We start from the raw sequence: 16,603 nt of genomic DNA on the forward strand, positions 1-16,603 counted from the left end.
TCGTGATGTAGCAATTTTAATGGCGAGTAGTGTAGTACACGCTCGACGTCACTGAGAAGCTCTCTTCACTGACCCATTCTGCTGTTATTGCTTGTCTGCTAGCAACACAATATCCCCTGCCTCCTTTTACATTGGCGCTTCCACTTCTCGCGACATGTAGTGGTCAGTTTCTCGCTATATAGTGTGTCCGAATACTATTGATCAGATAGTGTATTTTTGGTCAGTACTGTACCCTGCAAGAAAAGGGACACTTTTTTCCACACTTTGTACATGTACCTTGGTAGATGCGAATTGCCCTTTGCATGTAAAGAAAAGTGCCATCCACTGCAGGCAGTGTTTCGTGTGTTGCAGGCCACAAAGGCGGCGCAGACGCGGAAGAAGAGAGCAGCTCGGAGGAGGAAGTGCCGAAGAAGGCGTACGCGCCGCGCACCAGCATCCTCGACTCGGCGCCGACGGGCCCGCCGCCAACGGACACGTCGGGCTCCAACAGGTACTGCCCCGGCATCTGTGGCCAAATCCTGCACGAGCTGCTGAGAAGACTGTGCGGCCAGACGTGAGCCATAGCGCCGGGGTCCGCCTAGGCGAGAGCTGAGGCCTCAGCGGCTGCGCACCTCCCGGCATGCCGCTTGCACACTCAGGGTCGGCTTGGCTAGAGGGTTGAGCGGACGCGGTCCACAGCTACCACAGGTGTTCCTAGTACTCGCGGCCTACTCACAGGCAGCTTCACCCAGTTCGCAACCACCCCCGTAGGCTGCTTAACGGTGCAGGAGCTTACCTAACACAAATAAACGCTTCAGCTTCAGTAACAGGTCCACGAACAGCTGTTCGTGAACAGTGCAGTGAAAGTTCCTGTTTGTACATAAAAGTATGCTGTAAACGTCGAAGAAAGCACTAACTAGTAGCATCTGAACCCAGAAATTCCAGACAGTCCTGCACTTCCACACTATATGGAAATACGAAATATATATTTTACTGTAGTGCGTTTTGAACGAAAAATATATAGACTTTATATCAACTTAAATACGTGTAATTGTATGTTAAGTTAGTTATCACCCACTTTTAGTTAAGCCCTACATCACACCCCTAGTTTTTTTTCCACCCCTAGAATCCCTTTGTGATGATGCAGCATGTTGCAGCCAGCATGAGAAACTTATAACAGGTAATGGAAACTTGTCAAAACTTGAAGTGGAAGGAAATACGTTGCAGAATCTGCAAAACGAAGTAAGAAATGTGCACTGGAAATGTAAATAATATGGATGAAAGAGGCTGTACTCATCAAAAGTGGACATCGCGATCAGGCGAACAGAAAACAAAGAAACAAGCTCATTTCAAACTTGCAACAGTCTTTCAGACAAATTGGTACCAGAGCTTCTACAATCAAAAAATCTTCGTACGAATTTTAACGAAGAGAATGGTAAGACGACAGCTGTGAGATACTAGGGCTGGATAAAAAGTATTGGCAACACTGCCGTAACGTGAAGGATGTCTGTCAAATGGCATGTGCGCTACCTGTAGCAGATAGCAGAAGACCAGTTGAAGAAGTACAGTGAGTGGCTGAATCAGTTGCAGTGTGTACTGTTCGAAAGTGCGCCAGGCCATTTCAAGCGCCCTAACAATATGTTTACGAAACACGGAAAAAATGGATCAAGATTGAAGTGGTACATAACCGGGGCAAACAACAATGTGTTCGGGGACTGCGTGAGGCATGTGGTGATGCAGCATTGGCATATCGTATGGTGGCGAGATGGGTGAAAGTGTTTTGGAATGGCAGGAATGTCATCTAAAATCGGTCCATTGTATGGAATTGCCATGGTTCTCCTGACCCACAGCACATGCTCCGCGAAGCAGCTGGTGGCAAGGAGATGGCTATTGTGGCTTACAGTACCCGGGGGTTAATCTGAAGCACATTGCACCATAGGTGCAGATGGTTACTGCACCTTCATCTCGCACTGAGAAGAACGCGAGGACACCTTCTAGTACTGCTTCTCATCATCCTTCATGACGTCAGAAGGTGAGACCCATGCAGGAGTTCCTGCATACATGGGGATAGGAGATACTGAACATCCGCCGTATTCATCTGATATGAGTCCATGCGATTACAACCTGTTCGCCAAAATGATGAAGCCTCCTCATGGCATAAGCTAAAACACAAGAGAAGACATCATCTGTGCCATAGCGTGGTCCCTGCTACACATCGATAGAAGTGGATGCACTGACAGTTTACAACGACTTGCATTTGTGTGGGGAAGTATATGGAGATGCAGGGCTATTATACTGACGGCATGTAATATCATGAACGTCTGTCAACAAAAGCTGGTATGAATTATAACGGTGTTGCCACTACTTCTTATCCAACCCTTATATATCGAGAGGTAATATCGAACTGTTGTCAGTATACTACTAAAAGAGATGCAAAGGACTCTCATTCCACACTGGCAACTTTAAACTTCATGCCTTATTCTTTCTTAAAGGCCTGATTGAGACCTTCACTTCTGGCGAGTGTAGCTTTCTGAAGAAATGTCTGAATTGGGTAGTACCTCAAGAAAGGAATGATATTGTGATTCGACGTTCCGTAACGTAATACACTGTTTATTTACTGTTTCTTATACTTAATGATATAGAAATAAATTTCAGGTAGAGATCCTTAGATTATATTGCAAATTTCATTGGACTGGTGCTCAGTACTATTAACTCAGGTTTTTCTTTATTTTCAAAACAAGTCACGTGGTGTGTTTTGTGAACAAAAGAGGTTGTATGTATAAAATACTTGGGCTGTACTGCTGTACTAGACGCGCCAAATGTGTATTAAATCTCTACCAATCGAAAAATTCGTACAATCTCCTCATTAGGAGTAAGACTGACTACTGACTCTGCTTCTTCCCCCCTCTCTCCCCTTTGTTGCTTCATATCCCTCACAGGTGTAGAGTGGGCTACGAGACTTTCAAAATTAAAAAGCTCTTCAATGCATTTCATCTGAAAAGACTCGAACACATCATTCTTGGAGAAATGCGCTGATACAAAAGTTGTATCTGGGGCATCGTCTGTCTGCCGTCGGCAGCAAGCAGGTCTGTACATTTATCTTGCCCATTCCCATAGTGCAGCGGCTAACGTTACTGCCATTCGTGTGAAGTTCAAGATCATCAGTAACCAAATCTCATTTTGGAATGTTGTAAAATGAAATACACTAAATCTCATGTGGCCAAATTAGAAATTGCTGTGTGAAGCAAATTGCGAAGCTGACAGGCTAGCTCCAGCAGTGGGGTTGAATAGAGAGCGTTTCCCAAGGCTGGAAGCCACAAATCATTATTATCATCGTTATACAACATCAAAAAAAGTTTTGCAACACCCCAGTTCCCAGAATTCCTGAAGATAGACGTTGACTGTGGATACTGTATCACAGGCACAGTCTCTTCGGCTGTTCAGGGATGTCACCAAACGCTCACAAAGAGACAGGAACTGTCAATGACATGCCTCGTTCAGGCCTCTCAAGGGCTAGTACTGCAGTGGATGACCGCTGCCTACGGATTATGGCCCAAAGGAACTCTGACAGTAGCGCCACCATATTGAATAATGCTTTTCGTGCAGCCACAGGACGCCGTGTTACGACTTTTACGACTCAAACTGTGCGTAATTAGCTACGTGATGCGCAACTTCACTGCCGATGTCCATGGCGAGGTCCATCTTCGCAACAACGACACCATGCAGCGCAATACAGATAGGCCAAACAACATGCCGAATGGACCGCTCAGGGTTGGCATCATGTTTTCTTCACTGATGAGTGTCGCATATGCCTACATACAGACAGTCGTCGGAGACGTGTTTGAAGGCAAACCGGTCAGGCTGAACGCCTTAGACACACTGTCCAGTGAGTGCAGCAAGGTGGAAGTTCCCTGCTATTTTGGGTTGGTATTATGTGGGGCCTACGTACGCCGCTGGTGGTCATGGAAGGCGCGTAACAGTTGTACGATACGTGAATGCCATCCTTCGACCGATAGTGCAACCATGTTGGCGAGGCATTCGTCTTCATGGACGACAATTCGCGCCCCTATCGTGCACATCTTGTGAATGACTTCCTTCAGTATAACGACATCGCTCGACTAGAGTGGCCAGCATGTTCTCCAGACATGAACCCTATCGAACATGCCTGGGATAGATTGAAAAAGGTTGTTTATGTACGACGTGACCCACCAACCACTCTGAGGGATCTGTGCCGAATCGCCGTTGACGAGTGGGACAATCTGGACCAACAGTGCCTTTATGAACTTGTGGATAGCATGCCACGACGAATACAGGCATGCGCCAATGCAACATGACTTGCTACGGGGTATTAGTGATACCCTTGTGTACAGGAATGTGGATCACCACTTCTGAAGGTCTCGTTGTGTGGTGGTACAACACGCAATTTGTTGATTTGATGAGCAATGGAAAGGTCGGAAATTATGTTTATGTTGATCTCTATTGCAATTTTCTGTAGATGTTCCGGAACTCTCGGAACCGAGGTGATGTAAAACTTTTTTTGATGTGTGTAGCAGATGTAGCTTACATTTAAGAAAGAAAGCTCAGTAACACCAATACTCAGTCTTGCTTCCAATGGAGAGTTTGAATGTTGGAATCGAAATGTTTTAATTCACATTTGAGGCTAGTAGTACGTCGCTTATATACAAAGATACTGCCACGAAATATCCTATGGACAAACAGATCACAGAAATATAATTCGCCATATTGGCAGATATGTTTTCCATGACTTTCTTACAATAAAGGACGTACAGGGTGTCCCTCCTAAGAGTCGTCAGACAGGTTTTCTCTGCTATTTCGGCCGATATGTGCAATTTAGTTCTTGTAATATGTATCTTGAATCAAGCTACACAATTACTGCTTGTATGTCTTTCATGAGATGGCCAGTGTCGCTAGAGTACGTCGATTTGTTTCCCATTACAAACAAAATTATTTCTGAACGTAAATTTTACATGCACTCTATAGAGTGGTCCCAAATTAATCTAGAGCGATATTTGTGATATCAGTATGTATTAACAGGGTCAGTAAAACACGTAGAACAACCAGTATTGCAGCAGCAACAGCAACGCCCTGGCTGCGCTGACTGCTGCGAACATGCAGCATTGCTGCTCGTTTGCTGTTGGAGTACTGGCTATTCTTCGTATTCTCCTGTCCCTGTTAACATATCGGCAAAACCAATTTCCTTATAGGCTAATATGGAGTCGCTGTGTCAAATGAGTACCTAAACAGCCCCTTTAAAAATCTGTCTACACTCAGCGTTGCATGAAAGGTGTGATGAGCAGTATTTGCTTCGGCTGACTCCAGCTACACATTGCAAAATCTAAATTGCAAATATCTCCCGAACCGACTTAGAAAACGTGCTTGGCGACTCTTAGGAGGTATATACTGCAACCAGTCGTAATGTTTAAGGATTATTAGTCTTGTGACATTAGTTTATTAGCAAAGCATTTAGAGCTACTAGTGCACATCTAGAGGCATTACGACATGCAGATCACTTACATGGTATTTACAGTACTAATACTATTAACTAAATTACTGTTAATTTCTGAAATTCCCAGGACCTTCTATAATTCCAATGCATTTGGCTCCCAGCATAGAAATGGAATAAATGTATGAAAATTTCTTGCAAAATACGTGGTGAAAGATTTTCTTTACTTATCGCGTGTGTATCCACTGGTTACTGCGATGGTAGAGCATATATCCTCGCTTTTGTAGAATTTTTCTGAGATTTTTAAATCACGTTCCACAGTGTTTTTAAAGTGAGGCAAACAAAGTATAATGTACTAATACACAATAACTCGATGCGTATTGCTTGTTATGGAAGATTAGTTCGTTATACGAGGGTTGTTCGGAAAGTGAGGAACGATCGGTCGCGAAATGGAAACCACAGTGAAAATCAGAACTGTTTTCTTTGCACATTTAGCTATACCTTCCAGGTACTTCTCTGCATAGTCGCCCATCCGACTTAGACATTTGTCGCAGCGTTATACCAAATTTCCAACACAATCGTCATAGGAGGCAGCCGCCTGTGCTGTCATATAATTCTCTACACTGGTCTATAGCACCTAGCCTGCGCCCAAGTGTTGTTTTGGTATCCAGCGTTTCATGTGAACAGAGATGATACTCAGGACGAGCCAGTTAGGGCTGTGTTGTGGGTGATCGAACACTTCCCATAGAAAAGGGTGCAGGAGCGTCTTCACTGTCCCTGCAGAGTGCGGCTGAGAGTTGCCATAAAGAAGGAAGTGCGAGGCACTTGTGTTAGGTGGGCTGCATTCATTAAGGCGAAGCCTCTCAGCAGGACCTCCTACTTGGCGGGAGACACTGTTGTTCTAGGCACCTTTACTCGCTCACAGTGCGCTCACAACTGAAAGAGCGCCTTGATACGATCGACGGGCATACTAAAGACACTGCCCGAAACGTCTGTCAAAAGCTGCGTCGGATTCTCACAGTGGTTTCCATTTCGCGACTGATCATTTCTCACTTTCCTAATAGCCCTCGTATTTGCGCAAACCACGAGCACAAAATGGCCACCATATTAACACTATTATTTCTTAAAATTAGAGCTGAACAAATGATAGGCACATTCCAATAGGCGCAACATTTTTGATGCACCACAGAGCTCGCTACTGTATCGAGCACTGCTGGGACAGTCACGTGACATTTGGTCATGTGGTGTGATTGTATTACCTCGACGTACATAAGCGATCTGATGTGAATGCGTCACACTATGGGACCACGTGAACATTCAAGAGATCCAGCATGAAGCAGTGTGGTGCAGTCCTGCCGCAGGCGAAGTGCTTCAGTTAATGTACCTGCTGCTATGAAATACTTGTTATCCAATTTTAGGGAAACTCGAATTTCGTGACAAGAATTGATTGTTTCACATCTTACAGAGTGATATCCTCACTCTACAAAAGACTGAATTTCTTTTCGTCATTCGCCATAGTTACTGTGCTGCAGCAAATTAAGTAAATCATTCACGAAATTTATAAAATTTGCGGTGGTAAAAGTGCATTGTGTAGATCTTCCGTATGGTTCATTTTACGTCATACATTGCTGTGTGTGAGACTGAACTAACATATCGAAATTGTACTTAGACCTGAAAGCACATTGATGTTCTCGAGGTATTGGTTTTTATCTCTTTGGGAGGGTCGTGTGCAGTGTGCTCACATCTGACAATGCTCAACGTGAATCATGTGCTCGTAACACCCATCGTATTTCGTAAACGGTTCAAAATATCGAACAAAGGTTTTCTACAAATGAGAGCATGCAGAGAGATACATGTTTTCTGTATGACTAATACTTGGAACTTCTTTATCTATCGAGATATGGAAGTAAATATAATTTTCTTTTGATGGAATGATTAATTTTTTCAGCAACACTTAATATCTAATCAAAGAAGAATATTGTTGCATTGCACGCATTAATATTGACAGTTTTCTATATGGAATATTTAGCTTTAGTCGAGAATTGTTTGTTGTTATGTCACAAGATGTAATGTCTATGTAACTACATGTTTTAATTATTTCGATTTCCAATGTGACATCTTGTTTATTTACAGGCTTTAGATTTCTTATTGCTACATGTAATGATACCAGCCTGTCAACTAGTGTCTCCCTCAACGTTACTGAAATGGTGTTCATATGGGGACTACTGATACTCTACTTTGTTCCTTTTAACCTGTGATACCATGTACTGTGTATAATTGCCTGTCACCATCTTCAAAATTTACACGTCCTGCAGAACAAACGGTGTACTATATGAGTGTTCTCACTGGTCAAAGACTTATTAGTAATTATGCAGGGTCATAATTAGTTTTAACGGTCCACTTCAACTGTAATGACAAGATGCTTGATTCTTTACTTGACTGCCTGATAACCAAGTAAAGTACATTAAACTAACTGTAATTGCGATCAGGATACTAAGTTACAGCGGCAAGACTCTTCATGCCGACAGTAACGTCACACATAACCAGACTGCAAAAGAATGAAAACTCGAGAATTAGACTAAATCGTGATTGTGATCATTTATTTATCCATTCATTTATTGCTTTCTGTTTATAAATACGAGCTGCACTCTAAAAGATACAGCACTCTGTGTTGTGATTACCATACACACAAGAAATGAAGTTGCTCACAACAAAGTCTTCTAAAGTATACTGAGGTCTCTGCATTTCACACACAGTAACAGGCTGTATTTCGTGGAGAATTGTTCTTGCAATGTGTATGCCATTGCAGGCTGCAACTCAACATTGATTTGACTGATCTCCTACCACTCTTGTCTCCTTTTTAAACGAAATTCCCCTAATGTATTTTCATTTAGAAGTAAGAGTTTCTTTTGTGAAACAATTTTGATATAGTCCATACAAATCAAATAGCATCTCTTACAGTATCAACAGCTTCATGCTGGACATTAAATCTTGTTGTAATGTAGTTTACAGAGATCTCCTACCCCACACATGCACCTTTTCCATTCTTTCCATGACCTATTGCTGAAAATATCCATTTTTTGTGTTAATTTCTGTACCCGTGTTTTCCAAGCTCCTAAAGTTGAAAGCGGTTTTTAGAGTGAGACGCTGCACCATCAATCACATACATGGTCATTTTTAGGAAATGTGTGGTTCTAGATTCTACGTCATCAATTACCATACTGACAGCATACCATGCATGTGCACTGTCATGAATGAGATCGTCACTGAAAATGTCAAAACGGAGTGATGTTCCAAGGAAGTGAGCAACACATGTAAATATTGAATCCTGTGATGTGTGCCAGTGGTAACTTTGAACTTCGTTCTGCAAAGCAACAGACCAATTCTCAGCAATCGGCTGGCCTGTGCAGTGTCAACCTGAACTTTGTTGAATGTGTTTTAAGTGCTTGCACAAAAGATAATTAGCAAGAAAAGTAACCGCAAAGGAGTTGTGGCCACCCAGACCAGATCCATTGTCTGATAAAGTAACGAAATCAAATAAGCCCGACTGCAAGCGAACATATAACAGAGAAGTCTATAAGAAGTGTAAGTTGTTGTGTGAGTGCAACGTAAGAATGTCTGATTTTGAACCCGGAAGTTAATTCGTTAACTAACACATGTATTAGGGACCTTGTACATTTTCCTGACAAAATAAAAAAGCACGAAAACTACCACTTACACAAAAATGCGAAACAGGGAGTGGTGAAAGCTTGAATATTACTTCATTCTTGCCATAAACCTGGAATTAATTACGTACAAGAAAACAATATTCCACATAAACTATTCTTTCTTTTCTCAGATAAGTTGAGCGTGTTGTTACTGTTATTACTATTTTTATTTGTTATTTATTATTATTATTGGCAGCCGCTGAAGTTGTATAAATTTGTTGATTAGCATAACTGTGTACCGCAGATGCTATTAATTTCACGCTCTCATATTTATGTGAATTTAAAAATTTCTGAACACCCAGAATGTACACTTACGAGCCGCCACTGTATCTAAGCGAAGCATCTCTGCTAATGTATAACATCTTTGATTGCTAAAATTTTTCAGAACATCTAGTGTACACCGATTGTCTCTCTTAAGAGTTGTTAGGCGCATTTTCTCTGGTGTTACGGTAGATATCGGCAATTTCGTTTTTGCATTGTGTGGCTGGAGCCAGCCGATGTAGTTACTGCTCGTTATGTCTTTCATGCGACGCCCTATGTCAACCAGAAAGCGTTTTTGGACTGACTCGAAGCAAAAGAAAATTGCAAATATTTGCGGAAACACTAGAGAAAATGCGTCTGGCGATTCTTAGGAAAGACACGCTGTATATGATGGCCATCTTGTATTCATATTATGGTGGTCTGTGCATATATAATGAAATAGTCTTTCATAACAATAACAAATGCATAGAATTATTATGTATTAATGCACTGTACAGAGTTTTTCTCAGTTAAAAATCATTGTGAAATGTGAAACGTGATTTTAAACAGTGTGAAAGAAAGGGCTGCGTAGCGAGGACAATGCGCGACAAGGTAGCAGCCAGCGGACGAACATGTAACCCTGTAAATGAAACCAAAAATTTAAACGCCAGAACATTTTTAACAAGCAATCCATCATACATTTATTCCATTTCTACGTAGTAGCACAAATGTTCTGTCTTAACGAAGACCTCGGAAATTCAAAAAGTTAGTGACAATTTAGTTAATAGTATTAGTAGCGGAAATAGTATTTAAATGATTTGTATGCTGTGATGCCATATTATTAATACTAGTGGTTTGAGATTAGGCGCTAGTAAATCAACATTTTAGATTAATGATGTTTTAACAAAACATTGTGACTTGTTGCTGTACGTGCTCCTATCTTTTAGAAATCATAGACTTTGGTACAAGAAAAAGTAATAAGAAGACTGAACATTGTACAATTGACAGTTCATTTCTCTTCAGTTAAGCAAAAGCAGAGTCACATAAGTTGCTGCGCGGATGTTTACATTGACATACTGTGTAAGTTGTGAGTGGCGTGGAGCAGTTGGCTGATGACTGGACTTTTACTAACAGCAGCTCTGGCACCCGGCAAGGCAGTCTGGCCGCGGGTGAGCCTAGCCTGCGGGCTACTTCTCCCGGCGTCCCGTCTCAGAGATCAGAGTCCATATCACTGGCTAGTGACGGAGATCTTTCGGTAGGGCAGCCGGGCAGTGACACTCACCGTGCAAGTGAGTTACGCGTCACACAGCTTCGGTTTGTGTGACCACACTACATGTTTTCATATTTCTCTTAGTCTGTGTTATCGCTAGCAATATTGCTTACATAGTGCTTCAAACTAACCTAGGCAAGTACTTTGCATACTTAGTGTTCCAACCCAGCAGGTAACACCGTTCGTCATCACCTTAATGTTTAGCACATGTTTTAACATCCATATTTTATTCTTTATCCCGACGCTTACTAACGTCTCCCTCTTCTTTCTCTTTTAAATTTTTATTTTGTTTTGAATTCCGACTACATGTACCAAATACTTCACACCAGTTTTGTTTATTATTGCTCTCTTTCATTCTAATTTTTTTATGTTTGGGGACTGTCAACACTCTGAAACAGGAGAGCTCGAAAAATATTGTTAATTGGAGAAGAACTGTATGTTAAAAATTTAAAGAAAATACTTTATTTGAACGACACGACTTGGTGGAAGAGTCTGACTGGTTCAGTATTTCGACGACATGGTTTTCGTCAACGTTAAGCACTCTTAGTGTACGGAGACTTCAGATGATCAGACAAAAAGATGAACACCATTTCTAGATGTATGAAAATAATCTGGTTGGAAAACGGGAACTCGGGATTTCATTATCTTCTCCATTGCTTTTCAAGGAGAATTTAACTGGCGGGTCTGCAGTTGATCAATTATTTGATTTGCAAATAGACATTCCACACCTTAATTTTTTGCTATATTTATTTATCTCTCGTTCTTTGCGAGTAGCCACGGTTTCACAGTCGCCTCAAGCAATCGTTCCTGACGTCAGCCAACTCGCAGGTCGACGTGTATCACATCCCTAGACTCTAATTTGGCTCTGACCAATGGTGATGTGGACTGAAGGCGGACGACTTTGCTGATGACAGGAATGATGGCTTGTGGCCCCGAAAATAGTCCCAAAAGACGAAAGTTAAATAAATCAAAACAAAGTGTAGGCGCGGAAGGTCTATTCCCAAAACAAAAAGGAATTTGGAATGTTTCTTTTTGTAGGTTCCTTAATAACGTAGGATCAAGCGGGAAACTATTGCTACTGCTGGGGAAACTTTCAGTGGGGTGTTTGAAAGTCTGTGGAGGAATGGCAGCCCATTCTTCCTCAAGAACTGAAAGCAGAGAAGATAGTGTTGGTTGACGCTCGGATCTCGAGTGAAGTGGAAGTTCTTAACTCATCCCAAAGGTGTTCCAATGATTTCAAGTATTGACTCCGAGCACACTAGTTCATTTCGTGAATGTAATTGTCCACAAACCCTAGCGTCACAGATGCTGTTGTATGACATGGTGAATTGTCGTGCTGATACAAACAATCGCTGCCTCCGAACTGTGCACAACGCTGTGAAATGTTTTCATATCCTTCTGCATTTAGAGCAGTAAGTGGACGACGCACTAACCATTAAAAACACCCCCCTGACGTAACACTGTACCTCATAGTTGGCACTGCAAATGATGGCAGCTAAAGTTATGCAGGCATTCGACGGACCGAAACACTTCCATCGAACTGCCACAGGCTATATCGCAGTTCATCACTCCGGATCACTCGTTTCCAGTCATCCGACGTCCAGTGGCATAGCTCTTCACACCACCTCAAGCGTTGCTTAAAGTTTATTACGGAAATGTGTGCACACCTCTTCAACTCCGTACGCATAAGCACTGTGTTAGCTGTACTGCTCACAGTACTTTGAAATTCAACAGTTATTCCTCCTACTGATTTCACGCGATTTTTTACAACCAACCTCCGCAAAGGTGTTCTGTCCGTCAGTACAGCCTCATGACGGTTGAGCAGTGGTTGTCTCTCGGCGTTTCCAGTTCACAACCTCATTGGTGGGGAGGCTTGCGCGCCTCAGCGATACAGATAGCCGTACCGTAGGTGCAACCACAACGGAGGGATATCTGTCGAGAGGCCAGACAAACGTGTGGTTCCTGAAGAGGGGCAGCAGCCGTTTCAGTAGTTGCAAGGGCAACAGTCTGGATGATTGACTGATCTGGCCTTGTAACAATAACCAAGACGGCCTTGCTGTGCTGGTACTGCGAACGGCTGAGAGCAAGGGTAAGCTACGGCCGTAATTTTTCCCGAGGGCATGCAGCTTTACTGTATGATTAAATGATGATGGCGTCCTCTTGGGTAAAATATTCCGGAGGTAAAATAGTCCTCCATTCGGATCTCCGGGCGGGGACTACTCAAGAGGATGTCGTTATCAGGAGAAAGAAAACTGGCGTTCTACGGATCGGAGCGTGGAATGTCAGATCACTTAATCGGGCAGGTAGGTCAGAAAATTTGAAAAGGGAAATGGATAGGTTAAAGTTAGATATAGTGGGAATTAGTGAAGTTCGGTGGCAGGAGGAACTAGACTTCTGGTCAGGTGACTACAGGGTTATAAACACAAATTCAAATAGGGGTAATGCAGGAGTAGGTTTAATAATGAATAGGAAAATAGGAATGTGGGTAAGCTACTACAAACAGCATAGTGAACGCATTATTGTGGCCAAGATAGATACGAAGCCCACACCTACTACAGTAGTACAAGTTTATATGCCAACTAGCTCTGCAGATGACGAAGAAATTGAAGAAATGTATGATGAAATAAAAGAAATAATTCAGATAGTGAAGGGTGACGAAAATTTAATAGTCATGGGTGACTGGAATTCGGTAGTAGCAAAAGGGAAAGAAGGAAACATAGTAGGTGAATATGGATTGGGGCTAAGAAATGAAAGAGGAAGCCGCCTGGTAGAATTTTGCGCAGAGCACAACTTAATCATAGCTAACACTTGGTTTAAGAATCATGAAAGAAGGTTGTATACATGGAAGAACCCTGCAGATACTAAAAGGTATCAGATAGATTATATAATGGTAAGACAGAGATTTAGGAACCAGGTTTTAAATTGTAAGACATTTCCAGGGGAAGATGTGGACTCTGACCACAGTCTATTGGTTATGACCTGTAGATTAAAACTGAAGAAACTGCAAAAAGGTGGGAATTTAAGGAGATGGGACCTGGATAAACTTAAAGAACCAGAGATTGAACAGAGTTTCAGGAAGAGCATAAGGGAACAATTGACAGGAATGGGGGAAAGATATACAGTAGAAGAAGAATGGGTAGCTTTGAGGGATGAAGTAGTGAAGGCAGCAGAGGATCAAGTAGGTAAAAAGACGAGGGCTAGTAGAAATCCTTGGGTAACAGAAGAAATATTGAGTTTAATTGATGAAAGGAGAAAATATAAAAATGCAGTAAATGAAGCAGGCAAAAAGGAATACAAACGTCTCAAAAATGAGATCGACAGGAAGTGCAAAATGGCTAAGCAGGGATGGCTAGAGGACAAATGTAAGGATGTAGAGGCTTATCTCACGAGGGGTAAGATAGATACTGCCTACAGGAAAATTAAAGAGACCTTTGTAGATAAGAGAACCACTTGTATGAACATCAAGAGCTCAGATGGAAACCCAGTTCTAAGCAAAGAAAGGAAAGCAGAAAGGTGGAAGGAGTATATAGAGGGTCTATACAAGGGCGATGTACTTGAGGACAATATTATGGAAATGGAAGAGGATGTAGATGAAGATGAAATGGGAGATACGATACTGCGTGAAGAATTTGACAGAGCACTGAAAGACCTAAGTCGAAACAAGGCCCCCGGAGTAGACAACATTCCATTGGAACTACTGACGCCCTTGGGAGAGCCAGTCCTGACAAAACTCTACCATCTGGTGAGCAAGATGTATGAGACAGGCGAAATACCTTCAGACTTCAAGAAGAATATAATAATTCCAATCCCAAAGAAAGCAGGTGTTGACAGATGTGAAAATTACCGAATAATCAGTTTAATAAGCCACAGCTGCAAAATACTAACACGAATTCTTTACAAACGAATGGAAAAACTAGTAGAAGCCGACCTCGGGGAAGATCAGTTTGGATTCCGTAGAAATACTGGAACGCGTGAGGCAATACTGACCTTACGACTTATCTTAGAAGAAAGAATAAGGAAAGGCAAACCTACATTTATAGCATTTGTAGACTTAGAGAAAGCTTTTGACAATGTTGACTGGAATACTCTCTTTCAAATTCTGAAGGTGGCAGGGGTAAAATACAGGGAGCAAAAGGCTATTTACAGTTTGTACAGAAACCAGATGGCAGGTATAAGAGTCGAGGGACATGAAAGGGAAGCAGTGGTTGGGAAGGGAGTAAGACAGGGTTGCAGCCTCTCCCCGATGTTATTCAATCTGTATATTGAGCAAGCAGTAAAGGAAACAAAAGAAAAATTCGGAGTAGGTATTAAAATCCATGGAGAAGAAATAAAAACTTTGAGGTTCGCCGATGGCATTGTAATTCTGTCAGAGACAGCAAAGGACTTGGAAGAGCAGTTGAACGGAATGGACAGTGTCTTGAAAGGAGGATATAAGATTAACATCAACAAAAGCAAAACGAGGATAATGGAATGTAGTCGGATTAAGTCGGGTGATGCTGAGGCAATTAGATTAGGAAATGAGACACTTAAAGTAGTAAAGAAGTTTTGCTTTTTGGGGAGCAAAATAACTGATGATGGTCGAAGTAGAGAGGATATAAAATGTAGACTGGCAATGGCAAGGAAAGCGTTTCTGAAGAAGAGAAATTTGTTAACATCGAGTATAGATTTAAGTGTCAGGAAGTCATTTCTGAAAGTATTTGTATGGAGTGTAGCCATGTATGGAAGTGAAACATGGACGATAAATAGTTTGGACAAGAAGAGAATAGAAGCTTTCGAAATGTGGTGCTACAGAAGAATGCTGAAGATTAGATGGGTAGATCACATAACTAATGAGGAAGTATTGAATGGGATTGGGGAGAAGAGAAGATTGTGGCACAACTTGACCAGAAGGAGGGATCGGTTGGTAGGACATGTTCTGAGGCATCAAGGGATCACCAATTTAATATTGGAGGGCAGCGTGGAGGGTAAAAATCGTAGAGGGAGACCAAGAGATGAATACACTAAGCAGATTCAGAAGGATGTAGGTTGCAGTAGGTACTGGGAGATGAAGAAGCTTGCACAGGATAGAGTAGCATGGAGAGCTGCATCAAACCAGTCTCAGGACTGAAGACCACAACAACAACAACAACCTCATCACCAATAGTCGACTTGGACAGCTTTAGGAGCGTTGAAGTGTCCACGTTGGATTTGTAACTCAGGTGGCATCCGATGACTAGTCCAAGTTCGAAGTCACTGAGCGCTCTTGACCAACCCATTGTGCTGTTACTGTTCCTCTGATGATAACACAATACTCCCCACCTCTTTATACACGAGCTAGCCCATCTCCAGTGACATCTAAAGAGTAGTTCGCCTTACATAAGGTGTCCGGATACTTGTTTTCAGGTAGTGTATGTTGCCTGAAGCAGATTGTGTCACAAGACGTCATGTCTTGAAGAAAGAAATTTCTGGAGAAATACTCACGTATCAACTCCAGTCATCACTTACTTAACTTTAAGGTACTGGACACATACGCCAGAGATCTAGGTCATATTTTCTCAATTTCTCTTAGCGCAAATAATTTCCCTTAGAAAGATAAAAACCGATTTCCTGTACCATCTTTGTCCCCTCTGATCTCGTACTCCGTCTCTAATGACATTTAACCCCAATCTTCCTTTTTTTTCCTAACTTTGTCAACTGATTCGTAGAATCTACTCTAAAGACTGTATAACTGTGAAATTATAAGCAGCGCTAAAAGAAGTTAACATGCAGGACGTACGATACTTTCTAAAACATTGCCAACGGTGATGAGAAACAGAGCATGGGAAAATACTTACGTGGACAAATAACTGCGCTGCAGATATCCAAAAGAAACTACAACAGTCAACAACGTAATTCATCTCCACCAGAAACAGTAAAAGACTGCTAAGATATTAACTCTGGAAATAAACAGAATGCCACCCTTAG

At 42.0% G+C, this 16,603-nt stretch overlaps 1 protein-coding gene across 1 annotated transcript in view; it reads left to right on the forward strand.

Moving 5' to 3' along the window:
• The window catches only part of LOC126100704 (rabphilin-3A), a 1,079,132-nt gene that overhangs the window by 902,433 nt on the left and 160,096 nt on the right, over positions 1-16,603 (forward strand). The window contains exons 10-11 of the mRNA XM_049911320.1: positions 352-490; positions 10,525-10,679. Of these exons, the coding sequence (XP_049767277.1) occupies positions 352-490; positions 10,525-10,679 (294 nt within the window). The remainder of the gene's footprint in view (positions 1-351; positions 491-10,524; positions 10,680-16,603) is intronic.

Source organism: Schistocerca cancellata, chromosome 9 (genome assembly GCF_023864275.1).
Source record: "Schistocerca cancellata isolate TAMUIC-IGC-003103 chromosome 9, iqSchCanc2.1, whole genome shotgun sequence".
NCBI lineage: Eukaryota > Metazoa > Arthropoda > Insecta > Orthoptera > Acrididae > Schistocerca > Schistocerca cancellata.